Below are 17,694 nucleotides of genomic sequence, written 5' to 3' on the forward strand. Positions count from 1 at the left end.
GGTGAGAAGCCCAATTAGACAGAGATGAGGAAACACATATATTTCACATTATCTTTGATTGTCAAACAAAGAATGCGATAAAAATCTAATACATGAACTTTATTAGGAACTATTCAATAATTACCTTACTGATCATAAAGGACAAATCCAAAATGTAGTTTATTTCTTTGCCTTAATGAGGCTTTCATTTATCATTTAAATATAACATATTAGTTCATGTTACAAGCTTTTCTTTTTTAATCCATTATCTTACAAAAATCTGAATATATCTCTGTAATAGAATTACTTCTCTTTTTACCTCTTGTTCTTTGACAAATGAAATATTTTGTATTTATAAGTGAATGGAGGAATGAATGGATATTTCCTAATCAACGCACCCTATCATAAAGGATAACTAATCCTTTGTTAGAATTGAAAGATAATAATTTGACATGGTTTATTATATTAGAAATAAAATAATTTTTATTGATTTATTATGACTTTTGTGCAACTCGTGATAATTTGAACTGTCATTGGGCTTGACAAAACTAATATGAGTCTTGGTTTTATGTATCTCTCCAGCGGTTTTCACCATTATGCATATCTACTGAAGATCTCCATCACTTGGTTGGATAGATTTTATGCAATATTTATTTGAAATTAGGTTTCTTCGATTAATATTTACAATGCTTTTTCTCTAGATGCACGTGAAACAAACTCCATAAAACCGTAGCCATTTCAATCATATGAATAGTCTACATCCTTCAATCAAACTACCCAGTCCTTCGTGGTTGTTTTTTTGTTTGCTGTGCAATTCTTCTTGAAAGCCGCCTTGAGGTGACAGATCTGGAAACTTGGTGGAGAACTTATGTTAGTGGAAAATTGATCAGGGGAATCATGTCGATCCTGTATCCTTGGCAATGGATGCAAGGATGACTTGTTCGCTTATTTTAAAGCACTTGGGTCTCCAACAAAAATTCACTTCTGTTTGGAAACAATTATTTTGTTGCCCTCCTGATAGCAAAAGTAGATGACGTCTTAACATTGTTGATAATACAGCCAACTTGGTATCTGATGGCTTCTTAATGCGTACCCTGTAACTTGTTCAATGCTGAGAAGAGCCTTCTGATATCGGTGAGTTCAATGCTGTGTCTGTCACCACCCAAAGGTTGGCTATAATAAAAGGGCAACCTGCATTCAATTATGACAATGGTATACCAACTGATTCATAATCCCCTTTATAAGAAAGACAGCCACTACTACATCCCATAAGAAACACAACTGTGCAATAATCCAGCCTCTCGATATTTCTTTCAGGAATATATTGATCTCCTCTTCCATGTCCAAAATAGATAAAAAGGCCATGTATCTGGAGAGCAAAAATGTGCTCCTCAGGAGCTGGAACTTCTCCAGATTTTCCCTTCCAGCCTCGTTGATTCTTGAACCAATCCTCAAATGCAACCTGTGTGGTATTGAGGTCTCCACCTGGACTCAACAAATAGAATGCATTGTAAGAGTCCATGATTGGTTTGTTAGTCAGAAGTATCCACCATTGGCACATAGACTCTGGAAATCATTACTGCTGAAGTGCTTCCTACAGATGGCATATAATAAACTTTTTGGTTTTGAAGAATTGGCAAGCTTTTCCAAGGAAGTACCCGTGAATTAGCATCAAGAACAAGCACAACTGACTCCCTTGGAATGCACATCATACTCGAATATTCCAAATTATTTGACAAGTGACATATGAGGAAACTTTCAGAAGATTTGCATTTTGTACCATCTTCTCTTAAATGTTTTTTCTGTTTCCTGGAGGATTTGCTTGCTTCATTATCTTGAATGTATAATAATTCTTCCTTAATGCTACATGTTGAAATATGTTCGTAAGTTCTTTTGCAACTTTGCCAATGATATCGTGGCATACAGATCCTTCGTGGATACTGTGAGATAAAAATAGAATCATGCTTTCAAAAGTAAGCAACAAATGCATTTCTCAATTTCCTTATTTGTTATAGAAGGAATGCCATATAACAGATTTTTCAATAGACATGTGTCAACATGAAAGTAATCCTCATTTCCTACAATATCAACTGAGTATTTTAACATCAATGACAATATTTGACCAAGTCTCCAATATTGTTTCTCAAATGGAGGCCCTGATTTTACCAAAAAAAGGGCCCCATCAATGACTCTTATTGGGGACATATGCTCCTTGTGAGCATAATGAGTATCCAACTATCTCTGGAGAAGTAGGCCAGGTGCCATACTTATCCAGATCTGGCCTACTTCTCCAGATGCAAAGTGAAATTGGTTGGGCCCCCCAGGCCCACCCAAAAGTGAACCTTGATTCTTTCCTTTACCGAGCACTTGACTCTGACCATGCAACAACTCACTCCTTATCATAGTATGCTTTCCCTTCATCACTTGCTTAGGATCAGAATTTGCCTTTTCCTTATCAACAGGAGTATTTGAAAAGAAACACATTTCAGAATGGTTTAGTCTCAACATCCAACCCCTTGCTGTATTAGATGCATCATCCTTATGGAGAATACTCATTGGTTCTGCTTCATCAAATATGTCTTTTGTATCAGACTTATGTTTTGCTTTTGAGTCATCAGGTGCACTGTGGTCTTTGCTGAATGGAAGATCTTTATGATTATGCATGTGATTAATCATACAAGCATCAGAATAAATCTTTTTTGCTTGATTGTCCTCTTGCACACAAATTACCATGTTTTCATACTCTAGATATTGTTTCTCTTCACAAGAAGGTTCTGAAGGTAGCTCATATTCAAGAAATGTTACTTCTCTTTTATCAAGAATTTAATCAGATGGCACACTCAAATAATTTCAGAACTATTCTTCAACATGCTCTCCTCATTATGTCTGTCAGATTCCATCTCATTGTTTGAGACAACTCTTGCTCATAGGATTAACTAATGCATGTCTCACTTTCTAAATACCCCTACCCACACAAATCTTGAGTTTCATCATCTTCAAAATTGTCATTAGGCCTGTGATCTTCATCATGATGCTGATGGACTTGATTGCTTAGAAAATCCTCTTTAAGTAATGGATTCAAGAACATAGAGAACTCAAACATATCTTTTTCTACTTCCTCTTCAAAAAATGGATTTAGGAACATAAAGAATTCATGGATACCTTCATGAGAGATTTTATTTGCATTGTTAGGTGTTCCATTACACAAGATATTGTCAAATATTGGAAATCCAAGAGTTTTTCCAATTCTCCAATAGGATTACTCAATTAGTTTTGGCCAACGAATGGCAATAATCTCAGTTCCCTTGCATTTTAGGCTTCGCTAAACCTAGGAGGGTAAACCTTCCTTGAACCCTTGTGTCTTCATTCAAAGCTTTTCTATAGCAAATTTAAATCTTATAAATTCTTAGGTTGACAAATCTTTAGAAAATAAAAGTTATGTGAATGCTTCAAATACTTGAATGTTATATAAGGTTCTCAATATATGGGTTGATGCTTGCAAGAAGGGAATACAAAAAAGAATCACTGACTTCAACCATAAATCCAATGATTGTACTTCAATGACTCCAAAGACCAGTGCCTTGTTTATTTGGGCAATAAAGTCCACCACAGTGAAGATTATTATGTACAACTTTATGAGACTATATATTTAAAATATCATCAATTACTCCTATGCGAATAGAGATGAGAGTAAAAGTGCTTAGATTTGATGAATTGAAAACTTTGTATGAAGCTGACCCTGATTTTGTAGAACCATGGAAAGCTTGGAAGGAACTTGTTATGACAAATAGAAGTAGGTGTTTGGATTATTTTATTGAAGATAAAATGTTATTAGGAGGAGTTTAGTTGGGCACACGGAGAGGATCAATGAGGGATAATTTGATTAAGGAGAAACATGGTGGAGGACTTGCAGGACACTATGGTATTGCCAAAACAGTGAACTTAGTAAGTGAAAGGTATTATTGGCCCCAAATTAATAAGGATGTCAGGAAATTTGTTCAAAGTAGTAGGGTTTGTCAAGTTGGTTAGTGTAATTGTTATAAAGTGGGATTGTATACAGCTTTACCTATACCTAGTAGACCTTGGGAGGATATTAGCATGGATTTTGTTTTGGGATTGCCTAAGATGCAAAGAGGTAACGATTCTATATTTGTGGTGGTGGATAGATCTTTTAAGATTAAACATCTCATTCCTTGTAAGAAGACTTTAGATGCAATGCATGTAGTAGACTTAATTTTTAAGGAGATTGTGAGATTGCATGGATTACTAAGATGTATAGTTTGAGGCAAAGATAGCAAATTTGTAGGATATTTGTGAAGGACACTTTGGAAGAAGATGATTGCTGATTTGAAATATAGATCTACTTTTCACCCACAAATTGATGGTCAATCAAAGGCCGTGAACAAGAGTTTAGGAAATTTGTTAAGGAGTTTAGTTGGAGATAAGCCTGGTGATTGGGATTTGGTTTTGACACAAGCAGAATTTACATTAAATAATTCAATGAATAGGAGCACAAGAAGAACACCATTTGAAGTAGCTACAAGTATGAGTCCTAAAGGATATTGAGAACTAAGGAATATTAGTTTAGAGGATAAAGAGTGCTGAAGTAGAGGAATTTGCTGATCTTATGAAGTCATTGCATGAGGAAGATAATTCATCATTTGGATGGGTGCCGACTATCCGGCCGACAAAATTCATGTGCCCATCCCATATGACGCCCATAATCATAGACTTCTATGTGTGCAATTAACCACTACTGTGCATGCAACTGACAGTCCTATGGTCTCCAATCAAATCGTACCACAAATTTAAACTGTTAAGAGCATAGATTGTTTTATAAAAAACTGATTTTTTTTTTTCATTAAATTTAAATAGATTTATTATATATATTTTTTGATAGCTATGGTGCTGAAGTCTAGATTAGTTATTATTATTTGTTGAAATCAATAATTATTATGTGTTAAACTTGAGTAGTTTTGAACCCAAGACCTCCTAGATGAGAGGCTCACAAATTAATGTTATGTTGTAATGCTTGTGCCTAAATTATTGTTGTGTTTGTACTTTCAGTCCTTTAGGCCCATTTGTGGTCTCTTGTTGGACATTAATATCTTTTTTTATCTTATTCTTTCATTTTAAGTTAATTTATTTAAATATATATATATATATATATTTTTCTTTTATGCTATCATATAACGTAATCATGAAGCTAATTTTTTTAATAAAAGATATAAAAATTACTGTTTTAATTATTAAGTATCATTTTAGAAATTTTAAAGTTTAATTTTTTAATAACAATATATCAAGGATACTTAATTATTAAGTATCATTTTAGAAATTTTAAAGTTTACTTTTTTAATAACAATATATCAAGGATACTTATTTTATAATTAATTTTTTTATTAGTAAATAAGAAATTTTTACTATTTATATGAAAATATATCATTTTTGGTTACATGTTTATATTTGAAAATTTTAACATCTCTACATATAATAAAAAATATTTCTAATATATAATTAATTGATATTTGATACATGACTAAAATACTATTTTTAAAAAACTTTCTCTACCATACACACATAATCAAAACCATTTCAACATATAATTAATTGATATTTGATACATGACTAAATTTTTTTTTTAACTTTCTCTACCGTACACACTTACATTTCTACTGTTAATTGTTATTTTATTCATACATATATTTGATTTGTATTTATAATAAAAAACTATATATTTATCTACAAATTAATAGATATAAATACATTTATTACTACTTATAAGACTATATATACATTTACAAACATTCTTTAAGTACTTATAACATTAGAAAAATAAAATCATTACCATCATTTTCACTGCTAGCAATATGTCTAGAACATTTTTATGATACTTCATTAGATAATAATTAGTTACAATTTTAGAATAGTTTAACCTTAGTTTATAATTCAACACATCTATTTGTCATTTTAATAACGAAGTTTTATATTTAACTATATAGATAACATTATTTTCATTTTATAAAAATATTCCATAAAATTTTATATATAAAAATATTCATATAATTTTATATAGAAAATTAATTTAATTTCTAAAATTTAATCCTCATTAAAAATGTAGTTGTTGGAAAATATGGTCTATATTGTTATTAAACTAATAAAAAATAAAATTTCGAAAAAAATATATTTAGAAAATCAAAATATAAATATTTAAAAATAAAAGAAGATTTTTTAATAAAATTGTAAAATTCAAAAAATATTCTAATAAAATTACAAACTATTTATATAAATTAGGTTAAAATATAAGCTAAGTTGTTGATTCGGGTTCGACATTCGAGTTCCGTGGGTTGAGGCAATTTTTTTTTCCCATTTGGGTTCGTGGGTGGGCTTGTGAGCATATATATTACACACAGACAGACGAGAAACATGCATATTTGCAAAATAAAGTATTTCATAGTATGAATAATTGTTGCTTGATCATTAACTAATGCTAATTGTCAACAATAAACATTAAATACTCTCTCATTAATCTATCTGTATGATTCTAAAGAAAATCATACATTGAATTACTAAATTGCAAAACATAGAGTAGTTCATCAAATAATAAAGTTTGAAACATAATGATAGATGACAAATGTTTAGTAGTTTATCAATGATCATAGCATCAAATGCCCTTCAAGGATCAAATGTATCATCATAAAATGAGAGATCAATGGCTTCATCCCCAACTGCAACTATATTTAGATCCTCATCATTGGAACCCAAACTGGTTCCACTAGTCTTATATGCTGCTATATCATCATCCTCCTCAACATAAGAGATTAGATGAGTGAAATGTTTTTTACTAGGTTCCTTTTAGAGTTATATGATTTTTTTATTTAAAAAAAACACTCTTTAAAGTTGTTTTATTTCACATTTTGGACCCTATTGCCCTGGCTCCTCCCGGGTTAGTTGTAGGTTTGCCGTGGGTTCGCTCCAACAAGGACCCGAGTGAACCCGCAGTCCAAACTAAGGACCCTGCCCAGACCCGTAGCGAATCCGGATGTGAATCCAGACCCGGACCCCAATCCAGGCAATAGGGGACGAATCCGGCTTCTTAGAATAAAAGAATGATAAACTTTATAAATTTACTTAAATTAAAAAACTTAGTATTCACTTTTTTGTATGAATAATTCAATATAGTGGGGTACATGGGTGCTATCTGATTGGACAATTGCACGCGCATGAGTCTATGCTGATGGGAAGGGCATGAGATGGGCACATGAATTTTGTGGGCTGGATAGCCTGTGCCATTTGGAGGACATTGGAAAAGGCTAATAGAACTAGGAGACAAGGATTATCAAGTAGGCGACACATTTATGGTTCATTGGAAGAAATAGAGATTTCTAGTTGGAACTTATAGCAAATTGATGATGAAAAAGTTTTGACCTTGTAGGATCTTGAAGACATTTGATTCTAGAAATGCTTATGAAGTTGAATTATCGGAGGACATGGACATATCGCCTATATTCAATGTTGCAAATTTGAATGAGTCACATAAAACTGATTTGAGTTCGGAGGATGGTTAAGATATGAAACAACATTATCCTAAGAAGCAGTTGGAAGGAATAGAAAGAATCTTGGACACTAGAGTTGGAAGGAGTACCAAAAGTAGGAAGTTTATAGAGTATTTGGTAAAATGGAAAGATAGACCAGTTGAGGATTCTTCATGGATTTCTCAAGCTGAGTTGGATTATTTTGATTCTTTTTAAACATTAAAGTGAGAGACTCACATTCTTAATAATCCCGAGTGTCTGATGCAGGAGCATCTTGGGTTCAAAGCAATCTCGCATCAACCAAAATTATTTGTTTCTAGTTTGTTCTTGTATGCCGGTTTGTACAGTCTGAGAGAGATCAGGTGAACAATCTTTTGTTTGAGCTAACACCTACAAACGTGGGATTCTTATCAGGACTGAATTCTGGACATCTTCCTAGGTTCGCAACTTTGGACCTGTTTGTGGACTTTTGATTTGCGATGACAATCTATGTTTGGCAGTCATCAGTGACACATATCTCTCTGTTCTAGGATCATATGTGGACCTAAATCTCAGACCACAAGTTCTCAAATGATTTATGTAATTTTTCTTTTATAATTTAGGACCTGCCCTTATAATGTTGTAATATGTTTCCTGATCTTGGGGAATGTAATTCTTTCTTGGGCTGACCTGCGTGTTGCGGTGCCTATATTGGCAATGTAGTACATCTCTACAAGCAGCAATTGGATACTTGGAACTAGATAGTGATTGGAGGTCTTTGACCAAAGGTTCCTAAGTAATCAGGCCTGTTTTGCCTGGCATGTTTGAAGGCAGGTTGCCAATTGATTGTAATTGATTTCCAGAGAATAAAAAGTTGATCTCGCATTGTTCTCTCCAATTCCTTGTTATCTCTGTTGTGTTTACTTTTGCTGCATGCTTGGATGGATCTAGTTAAGGTCCCTCTATCCGTGACTGCAGCACCTTGCAAGACAAAAGAAAAAGAAGCATTAAGCTCACAAAATGATGATCAACCCTTTAATAAACCCCAAAAGCTCATGAAGTGAAACTACATATCCGACAAAATAGATTAAACCGTACTGCTTTAATTTGTAAGTTTGATCCAATATTTTTGGCAAAATCTGAAATATGATCAGGCTAAAAAAATGAATTTTACAAGCAATATCCCCAGATTTGATCTCGCAGTGTCTTCTTATTGGGACTGCCACTTCCTTTTAAGATAATCCGCTGTCCAACTGCAAACAAAAATTACTGCTAAATAGATGAAATTCTCTGTTAAATATGTGGATAAAAGTCGCTATCCATCCAAAGGTAGCTCTCTGCCTATTGCAAAGGAGGAGAATTGTTTTTCTTGGATGCCAAATGAGTTGAAACGAACATCATTATCTAGGCATTTGGGAGGGTGAAAGGGCAATTATTTCAATGCAGGCCAACCTGAACTTAATTGACAAATAAAATGTTTTTAAAAAAAAATTAATTTGCTTTCACACTCTCAAGGCTAATTTGTGGTTTAGATTTGGAGGCTTTTGATGGTTGGTGGAAATCCTATGACTGGATGATTTCCACCAAAGACTTTGTTTATCAAGGCTGGTGCCCACGTCAAACTCAAGACGAATCCTTGCACATTGCCATGAGTTGACTTTTTTTTTCATGTGCTTTCCTCTTCTTATAGTATCCAATTGAAGTTTCATTCCAGATCTCGGCATGATGCAAGGTTGGAAATTTTGTAAATAGCGAATTTTAGAGGGGTGGACATGGGTTTCACCTTTTCATATCGTAACTCAAAAAAAAACTTGCTTCCTTAACATTACTTGGCAGATTTCTCCTTCATACATGCCTAGCAATCTGATTTTGACCAAGTCTTGAGGGGCAGATATTTTACATTTAGAGGATTTTCAGAGGATTTCCCCACCTCATGTCTTCTCCTTGTTTTCATTATTACTCAAAAAATTTGTCCTTACACCATTTCATAGCCTCTTTTCACAAGTTTTCCTTATTCGGTGTATGATTCAATCTTTACTCAACCTAACTACCTTGCAAGAAGGGGAGGTGGGAGGGGGTGAGAATTTTCCAATTTAGAGGATAATGACGGTTGACAAAAATCCTATGATTAGAGGATTTCCGACCAGCATCTACTTCTAGGTAGTCAAACTAATTTAAAAATGCCTTTTAATTCCAACATTTTGCCACGTAGACTCTCAATTCTTGCCTTTTAATTCCAACATTTTGCCACGTAGACTCTCAATTCTTGCTTTTTTCACCAAGTCATTTCAATTTTCATCAAAAATCAAGACCATAAGTAGGGTGAAAATTTTGAGTTTTGAGGATTCTATTGGCAGAAATCCCGAGATGAGAGGAATTCCACCATTTCTTGTTCTCCTTTTCCAGACTTAGTCAATTTTTTTAGCCCAAGAGGTGAGAGTATGTATATAGATATAACATTTAAGTATAAGTTATATACTTTAAGCTATATTTAATTATGTCAAGATGCTTGAGATAGATTTCAGCCTCATTGGAGTTATAATATCTAGATTTTGGGGGGGTCTCAAAAAATTCTGGACTCAACATTTAACGATTTCAGGATTCAACACACCTTCAACATTCTAACCTCCCATAACCTATCTTGACATTCTAAGGTCAAATTGAAGCTGGGACAAGGATTTCCAAATGGTTTTGGCTCATTTCATCACAAACCACTTGGTTCTAACTCTATGTCCCTAACTATCTTAGCCCAACTTTTGGGAATATCCTTGACATACTTGATTATCTTGCAGGCCCAAATGTTCAAAATCACTTCCTCAGCTTGGAGACTTGAAAATTGTCTCCACCCAAGACAACTACTTGTACTACAAAAGCGCAAAGTGTTAATGTTCGCTCAGATATTAGATAAACAGCAACAAAGAAGAGTAAAATCAATACACAAAAGACTCAAAATATTTATCTTGGGAAAACCCTTCCACTTGAAGGGGAAAACCCAGCCACACCTGCAAAATATTTTTTATTGATCATAAAATATTCAAGTACATAGGTTTTCACTTGATTGATTTACAATATACCAATCAATAACATAAATAGATTGAATAAGACTCTTCATCTTTTGCATGAAGGTCTTTTTGAGTTCCAAAAATAAGACCCTTCATATTTCCACACATTACACGTCACATTTCCATACGCATGCCTCTTTGCATGACATATGACGCATGCCTTTTTATATAATATAAACTTAAATATTCTCACAAATGTCACATTTAGCTGAAAGTGACCATAATGGTCTTAACAAAGATATTTCCATTTTATAAGAGCAGAGATAAAGATCTCTATTGCAGCTACAAACTTCAACAAAAAGAGGGGGTGCCTATTTGCAATGGGGCAATGGTGTGAAAACTTCACATCATCTAGACATCTGATAAAAAGACTTAAAATTGCCATCTGTTGAATTTCTCCATACATAAGTTAGGTACCATTGGACATTAGAGTATTCCAATCACCCCTTCCTCACTATATTTAAACCTCTGCTCTCTAAATTTAAAAAAAATCGATTTAAGACAAATATCTGGTCAATGTTGAAGTTTTCTCATTCATTTCATTACTCTTGATGTTGGTGTGATGAGATAAAGGAATTCATAAAAGGAGAGACGTCATCACAGTTTATCAATATATTGTCCTTGTTAATCTTTTAATTATTCACCAATTTTGTAAAAAAATTATAATTTTTGATAAGAGAGAAACCAGCTACTAGTTGTTTCAAACTATGTGCATGGTATGGCAGAAGATGGTACGTGAGTGAGTGGCAAGTATCAACAAATTTTCTTAGCAGATACCCCTGCACATGTATATTTTGTTGATCATATATCCAGGATCCTTGGTATAATTTCCTTGTTTGGTGTCAAAGAACTGTTGCCCAACCCTGTAACTAATATATCTTTCTTTGAACCTTTCATGATCTTCTTTATTGGGGTTAATGCAAAGGTCAATGTAGCTGTGACTGTTCTGAAGATAATCCTCCATGGAATTATTTCTATGAAGAGTTTCTGTTGTGCAACTTCATCACCCATCCTCATGATGAGGCACAAGGTAGGGCTTTTTTCTTTACCAAAAAATTCATTTCTGTATGAACACTTCACCAAAAGATACATTCTCGGAAGGATCAAATGTCTTGTTTTGTTGTCTTATAGCACAGTGGATTGGTGGACCTATATGCATTAATTGCTAAGTGTGAGACGATTTTTCTTTGTTTGTGACCACCTCTCTTTACGATAACTATGAAAATGAACCTACAGATGTTTTCCAAGGCATTTTCTATATAAAATATTGGCAGGCTTCATACCTCCCATGACTTTTGTATAGAGAGAATGGAACTGCTAGAGTAAACTTCAATAATAAGCATGAAAATAAATTGAAGCTAATTGAATGATTGATTGATACTCTTTATTAATTAATATTTGATTTTTATCATAGTCCATTAATAATTATCTCTTAGAACTACTTATAGAATTGTGTCTTCATTTCTGTTGTATGTGCAGTATGTTCACTCTCTGCAGAGGAAGTATTCACTTGGTTCTTTTGACCTGCTTGGACATACTGCACCATTACAAGCAGCTACACTGCTAATTTTAGGGCCTTTTCTTGACTATTGGCTGGCAGAGAAGAGAGTCGACCTATATGATTATACCATACCATCTGTGGTAAGTTATAATTCTTTATTACATTGATCAAAGTTATCTTGGATATGTTGGTATTGCTTTCATTGACATGTCTCTAGCTTGCTTTTAGGTATCAACTCTCAAGGCACCTTTTAGACTTTGTTCTTTGGTTTGAAATAAATATTTTGAATGCTAATCCTGTGCACAATCATTATACAGTTCTTCATTGTGCTCTCTTGCATGATTGCCGTGGGCACCAACCTAAGCCAATTTATCTGCATTGGTCGTTTCACAGCAGTCTCTTTCCAAGTTCTTGGCCATATGAAGACCATTTTTGTTCTTGTTTTAGGATTCATCTTTTTTGGTAAAGAGGGGTTGAATGCACAGGTGGTTCTTGGCATGTTAGTAGCTGTTATTGGGATGATTTGGTATGGTAATGCATCATCAAAACCTGGGGGTAAAGAACGGCGAATGTATCCCATTTCGAGTGAGAGGATTCCTAAAATTGGTGTATCTGAAGATGGAGCACTTGACAAAGTATGATAGCTTACAATATGGTCTACTTCATGCAATACTTGAGGTCTGCCCAACAAAATACACAATTGTTTGGGCTTTATTTGTTTTTCAACTAGATACAGGTTTTGGATGGCATTGCCCTTTTAGAATTGTTGGGGAAGGTTCCAGAAGGTATGCCAAAAATTCAACCATTTTTTATTGTAAAGAGTGCTTCCCAACGGTTACCTTTGCAAGTTGCAGGAAGCAAGGTAGGGAATTTTCCGTTTGGTAGTCTTGCAGTTTTTATACATGCAAGCAAGATTTCTAGTTCTAGTGTATCTTGCACAGACATTTGTCATTATTTATTCTACGCTTATCCTTTAGAATGAAGATCAATCTTTTTCTTCTACATTGCAGAGACATGCACGGAGACTATTCTTTTGCCTCTGAAATTTGCTTATTTCTCAGTTTTTCACAACCCTTCATCTTAGTGCAAGAGCTTGTATGGCATGATATATAATAAATTTGTGAATCAGGGGAAGCAAACTAACTCCTATATATATGTGTGTGTTTGTGATGATCATTTAGCTAACCAAAATTTGAAAATCTGGTTTGAATAAGGGAAAATAAGTTAAAAATCCAGAACCTCATAAATTTTGGGAATTCTGCTTAAGAATATTGTGATTAATGTGTGAAAGTAATACATCCAAAGGCATATATAGACATTTTATTTTTGGGCTGAGCAGACTGAGGTAGTTGGGACATGGGTTGGCAGGGAACTGCAATTTTTATTTGTATATTACCATAAAGTTAAAATTAAAAAATGGCGAAGATTGGATTGGAGCAATTCAGTGCATTTTAAAAATATGGTAATTATACAAATTGCATTAAAGAATAAAGATTATATAATAAAGGAACCTTTATACCTTTGTAAATGCTAGAAAGACTTCTGTTCCATATGCTAAAACATCTATCATCAGACTTCTCGTCTTTTAGACTAGTGGAGTTATCTTGCATAAGATTTTGCCACTTCTTTATTTGGTTTTTGGAAGGGTTCAATTTAATCTCACATAATGGTGTAATACATTAGATGTTTAAAAAAGAAAGAAAAAATGAAATGTATAGACATCTCTCCTTTCTAGGATATATACCTTTGTAATTGGATAAATATGGCAAAATAACTTTGAAATATTGTTACAACATTCGAAGCATTCTGCTTGGCTGATGCTATTTCCTATATGTTGGTCTTGTTTTGTCATTGGTTCTAGCTGACTTTGCCCAGAATTCCTTATTTCTTGATGTTTATTCTGATAGATAAAGAAGTGAGGGTTAGGGCCCTCTCCTGTTATACTTTCAGAGATAGATACATTGCTGTTTGAGATTTACCAGAACTCAAATCAAAATGGCATCAGAACAAGTGCTTCTTTGATCCCACAGATACACAATTGACACACTCACTTTCATTGAATAACTATATACATGACTATTACATATTTTTCTACATGGCAATTACATATTTTTCTGCAGACATTAAGGACTTTACTAGACATCATAGAACCAAAAAACCAAATGTATTTGGGTAAACTTCATTAACTATGAACCACTCAATCATTGTTGACATATAGAAAAAGGAGTGTGACCAAACTAACATACAAATGCAAGATTCATCACCGAAAGAGTAGACCATGGAGTTATCAGCTTCCCACCTCAGGACTGAATGCACCATCCGAAACTAATACAGCTCATTGGATGAAAAATTAAATAGCCATTCCTGTCTTAGCTACATTGAACTATTCTTGCAATGAAAAAGATTTGTTTGGCTGTGTAAAATCAGCCACTTCTGTAGATGGATAATTCCCTCGCAACCAGCATTCATCACAAAAAAATGTTGGATAGAGACCAGTTCTCTGATAATGGCCTCCATATGAGTTTTCTATAACTTTAATAGAACTAGAAGAAGTCAAACTGCAACACTCATAACCAATAGAAGATATCATGGTAAGGTTTGTCAGATTGGCTCTGCTCACTACTTCCAATAAACACTCCTTTAACTTGTCCAAGATATATTTAATGTCCCCTTTCGGGACCACCTTATACTTTGCCCTGAATTCAGAAATCCGAAATGAAACAGGAGCAAAGATGTAGTTAGAGATATAATTTACTTGAATAAAATCTTTATAAATATCTGAAGTCTGATTTCTCACATCAAATTGATCTTCTTTATCAAATGGAATTCTTTTGCTCAACCTGCACTCAACATTTGAATAATACTCCTTTATTGTTGATCATCCTTTTTGCTTGGAACGAGATCTCTTTATACTTTATTGGTATAATGGTCCCCACCTTTCCTTACAATTGCGAGACGAACTTCTCGTTGTTGCCTTCGGCAATTACATATTTCTTGCCAAATTGATCTCCCTTGTGTGTAACCTCAAATGAAACATTCTCCCCTACATCTTTCCACTGTGGGGGAGAGTCACACCTCTTCATCATTGCTGCCCTTTCCAAATGTCACTACCTTCCACAATTACCACCCTTTGAATGAGTCACAACCCTTTGCCATTTATGCCCTTTGAAACAGTCACAAACCTTCATAATTGTCCCTCTTTGAAAGAGTCACAAACCGTCATAAGTACCGCCTTTTTCAAAGAGCCACAACCCTTCATAACTTCTGCTCTTTGAAAACGTCCCTTCCTTCTTTTCTTATATTTCTTCTTGTATTAGTTCTTCTTTGCTTCACACCTTCCCTTTTCTCTTCCTTCCTATCTCCCCCTTTTAATTGAAGTTCTCCTCCCCTTTTAATCTCATGTTGGTAGTCTCAACTTTTACCCTTCTTTAACTGACTAAATTTAATTATGTTGCATTTTAATTTTAAGTTTACATTCATTCTTTTATATTTTAATTTTATTATTATTTATTGTTGAATCTTATTTCAAAAAGGGGGCATCACAATATAGAATCAACTGAGTGTTTGTGTTAAAGCCTCATCTCCTGTGAGCATGAGGATATGTACTAGCGTATTGATTACAAACATGGAGGATATGTAGTTGTATGAAATAACTGTGTGAAGTGTTGTGTCCTCCAGAAAATCTCGACTGAGGATTTCTTCAATAGCCTCCTTGACCCCATCTTCTTTGAAGAAGACCTTTTGGAGTCTGACTGAACTGATTTTGCATGTAAAGCTGATTTGTCAATTAGCTAAGCTGAACATGACAATCCCTATTCTCACCAGATAGCAATGACGACAGCATGCACCAGCTGCAGACTGAACAGAAGAATGTGAGCTTGTGGATGAAATGAGATTTGACAATTCAGAGTGAACTGTCAAAATATCATATACCTGATCATTAAAGTTGAGTGAGGCTTGCCTCACTCTCATATTGCCTCACACAATCTGAGCCGTACCTTATCATTTGATTGCTGAAACTTATTGCCTCCAATTGATCAATGCCACAATTTAAAAGAAAACCTGCCATCTTGTTACCCTCTCAGTAGCAATGGGAAATAATATATTCCTCAAGAAAACCAAGAAGAGATAATTTTTCCTTTAAGATATTATGACATTTTTAATTCAATGCCTCGTCTTCAAACACCGAATAATAACCAATGAATTGCCATCAATTATCACCTTAGACAGAAGAAGAAGCTTTAGTAGCTGTAAGTCAAGGAGAAGAGCTTCTAACTCTGTTTCATTGTTTGTCTCGTCTTCAAACACTGAATAATAATCAACGAATTGCCCTCAATTATCACCTTAGACAGAAGAAGAGGCTTTAGTAGCTGTAAGTCAAGGAGAAGAGCTTCTAACTCTGCTTCATTGTTTGCCCTTGGGGCAAGTTTCTTTGAGGCAGCTTTGATTGAAGTACTATTTGAATCTTGAATGAGACACTCTGCAGCTGAGTGACCTGAATTCCCTTGGGATGCACCATCACAATTCATTTTCCATGTTCTTAAGAGGGCAAGGGATCTGTTTGATTTTTGATCTGTCTGTAGAGTAAATTGGACGATAACAAACCATAAACAGGAAATTTCATGATGTTGGCTATTGGACTTTGATGTTGGTTTCAATTCACTAGTGGGGTCTTCATAGACAATCCTAGAAATTTATTACCCATAACGGGCGGAGGGATCATTACTCCACAGTGAAGAAAAGCTCATACATTTTAATGACTCTATTGATTTGTCCGTTTCAATTAATCCTTCATTAAACACAGTCCTAGAGATTCACTTGCTCGGAAGAAGTGGTGGGTTTGTTCTCCTTCCAGACATTAATTAATGCTGATTATATTTTTAGTGAAAATAGAGATAAGAAGAAAATTTCATTAATGAAGTACATGGTTAGATCAAATAACTGGTTCTCACATGTTATGTATTAGATAAAGTGCTCCTTTTTTCTGTTAATGGAAACTGCAAAATACTACTAAACCCATTGGATATAATCTTCCAGAGGTTTTACCCATAGAAAGTGGTGGAAGTATTATCTGCAGATACTAGTTAGTACTGATATCATGTACTGTGAAAATACAAATAAGAACACTAGTTAACAAATACATAGTATGACCCTGGAGGAACAAATTGATTTTTACATGATTTATATCAGATAAATAGTCCATCTTTTCTTGTTATGGAACTGCAAATTGCTGCTAAACTGAAGATAAGTTAATGCCATTGGTTATAATGCTCAATGAACATTTAAGATGCATTTAAATACTTCACTACCTGGTGGTACGTAAGTTCATATTTTACATAGCTTTATTTGTTTTCAACACTTTTTATGTCTAATTCCTCTTGTATTTTAGGATTACTATTATGTGCTCAAAGAATTGAATTTTTTAGGTCTATTCAACCAGGTAATAATAATTAGATAGAAAAACAGGTTTCTTAATGGCATTGAAGTAATTTTTACTAATACCACACAGTTCTAGGAAGGTTTATTTGCTGGAACTTTTAAGAAAATAATTTTTGAGCATTTTACCTGAATTTTTTTATAGGTATCTGTAACGTGATTTGTCTCTCATTTCAAGGCAATGATTCAGTGATTTCTTGTTTGT

At 34.0% G+C, this 17,694-nt stretch overlaps 1 protein-coding gene across 1 annotated transcript in view; it reads left to right on the top strand.

Annotated features, from left to right (window-relative positions):
• Window positions 1-13,055, top strand: part of LOC149542674 (UDP-rhamnose/UDP-galactose transporter 6-like) — a 33,479-nt gene extending 20,424 nt beyond the window's left edge. The window contains exons 5-6 of the mRNA XM_089797554.1: window positions 12,032-12,193; window positions 12,371-13,055. Coding sequence (XP_089653680.1) covers window positions 12,032-12,193; window positions 12,371-12,694 — 486 coding nt within the window. The 3' untranslated portion in view covers window positions 12,695-13,055. The remainder of the gene's footprint in view (window positions 1-12,031; window positions 12,194-12,370) is intronic.
• The last annotated feature ends 4,639 nt before the right edge of the window (window positions 13,056-17,694 follow it).

The sequence above is a fragment of the Cupressus sempervirens genome, chromosome 8 (genome assembly GCF_028749045.1).
Source record: "Cupressus sempervirens isolate cs-2001-9-10 chromosome 8, ASM2874904v1, whole genome shotgun sequence".
NCBI lineage: Eukaryota > Viridiplantae > Streptophyta > Pinopsida > Cupressales > Cupressaceae > Cupressus > Cupressus sempervirens.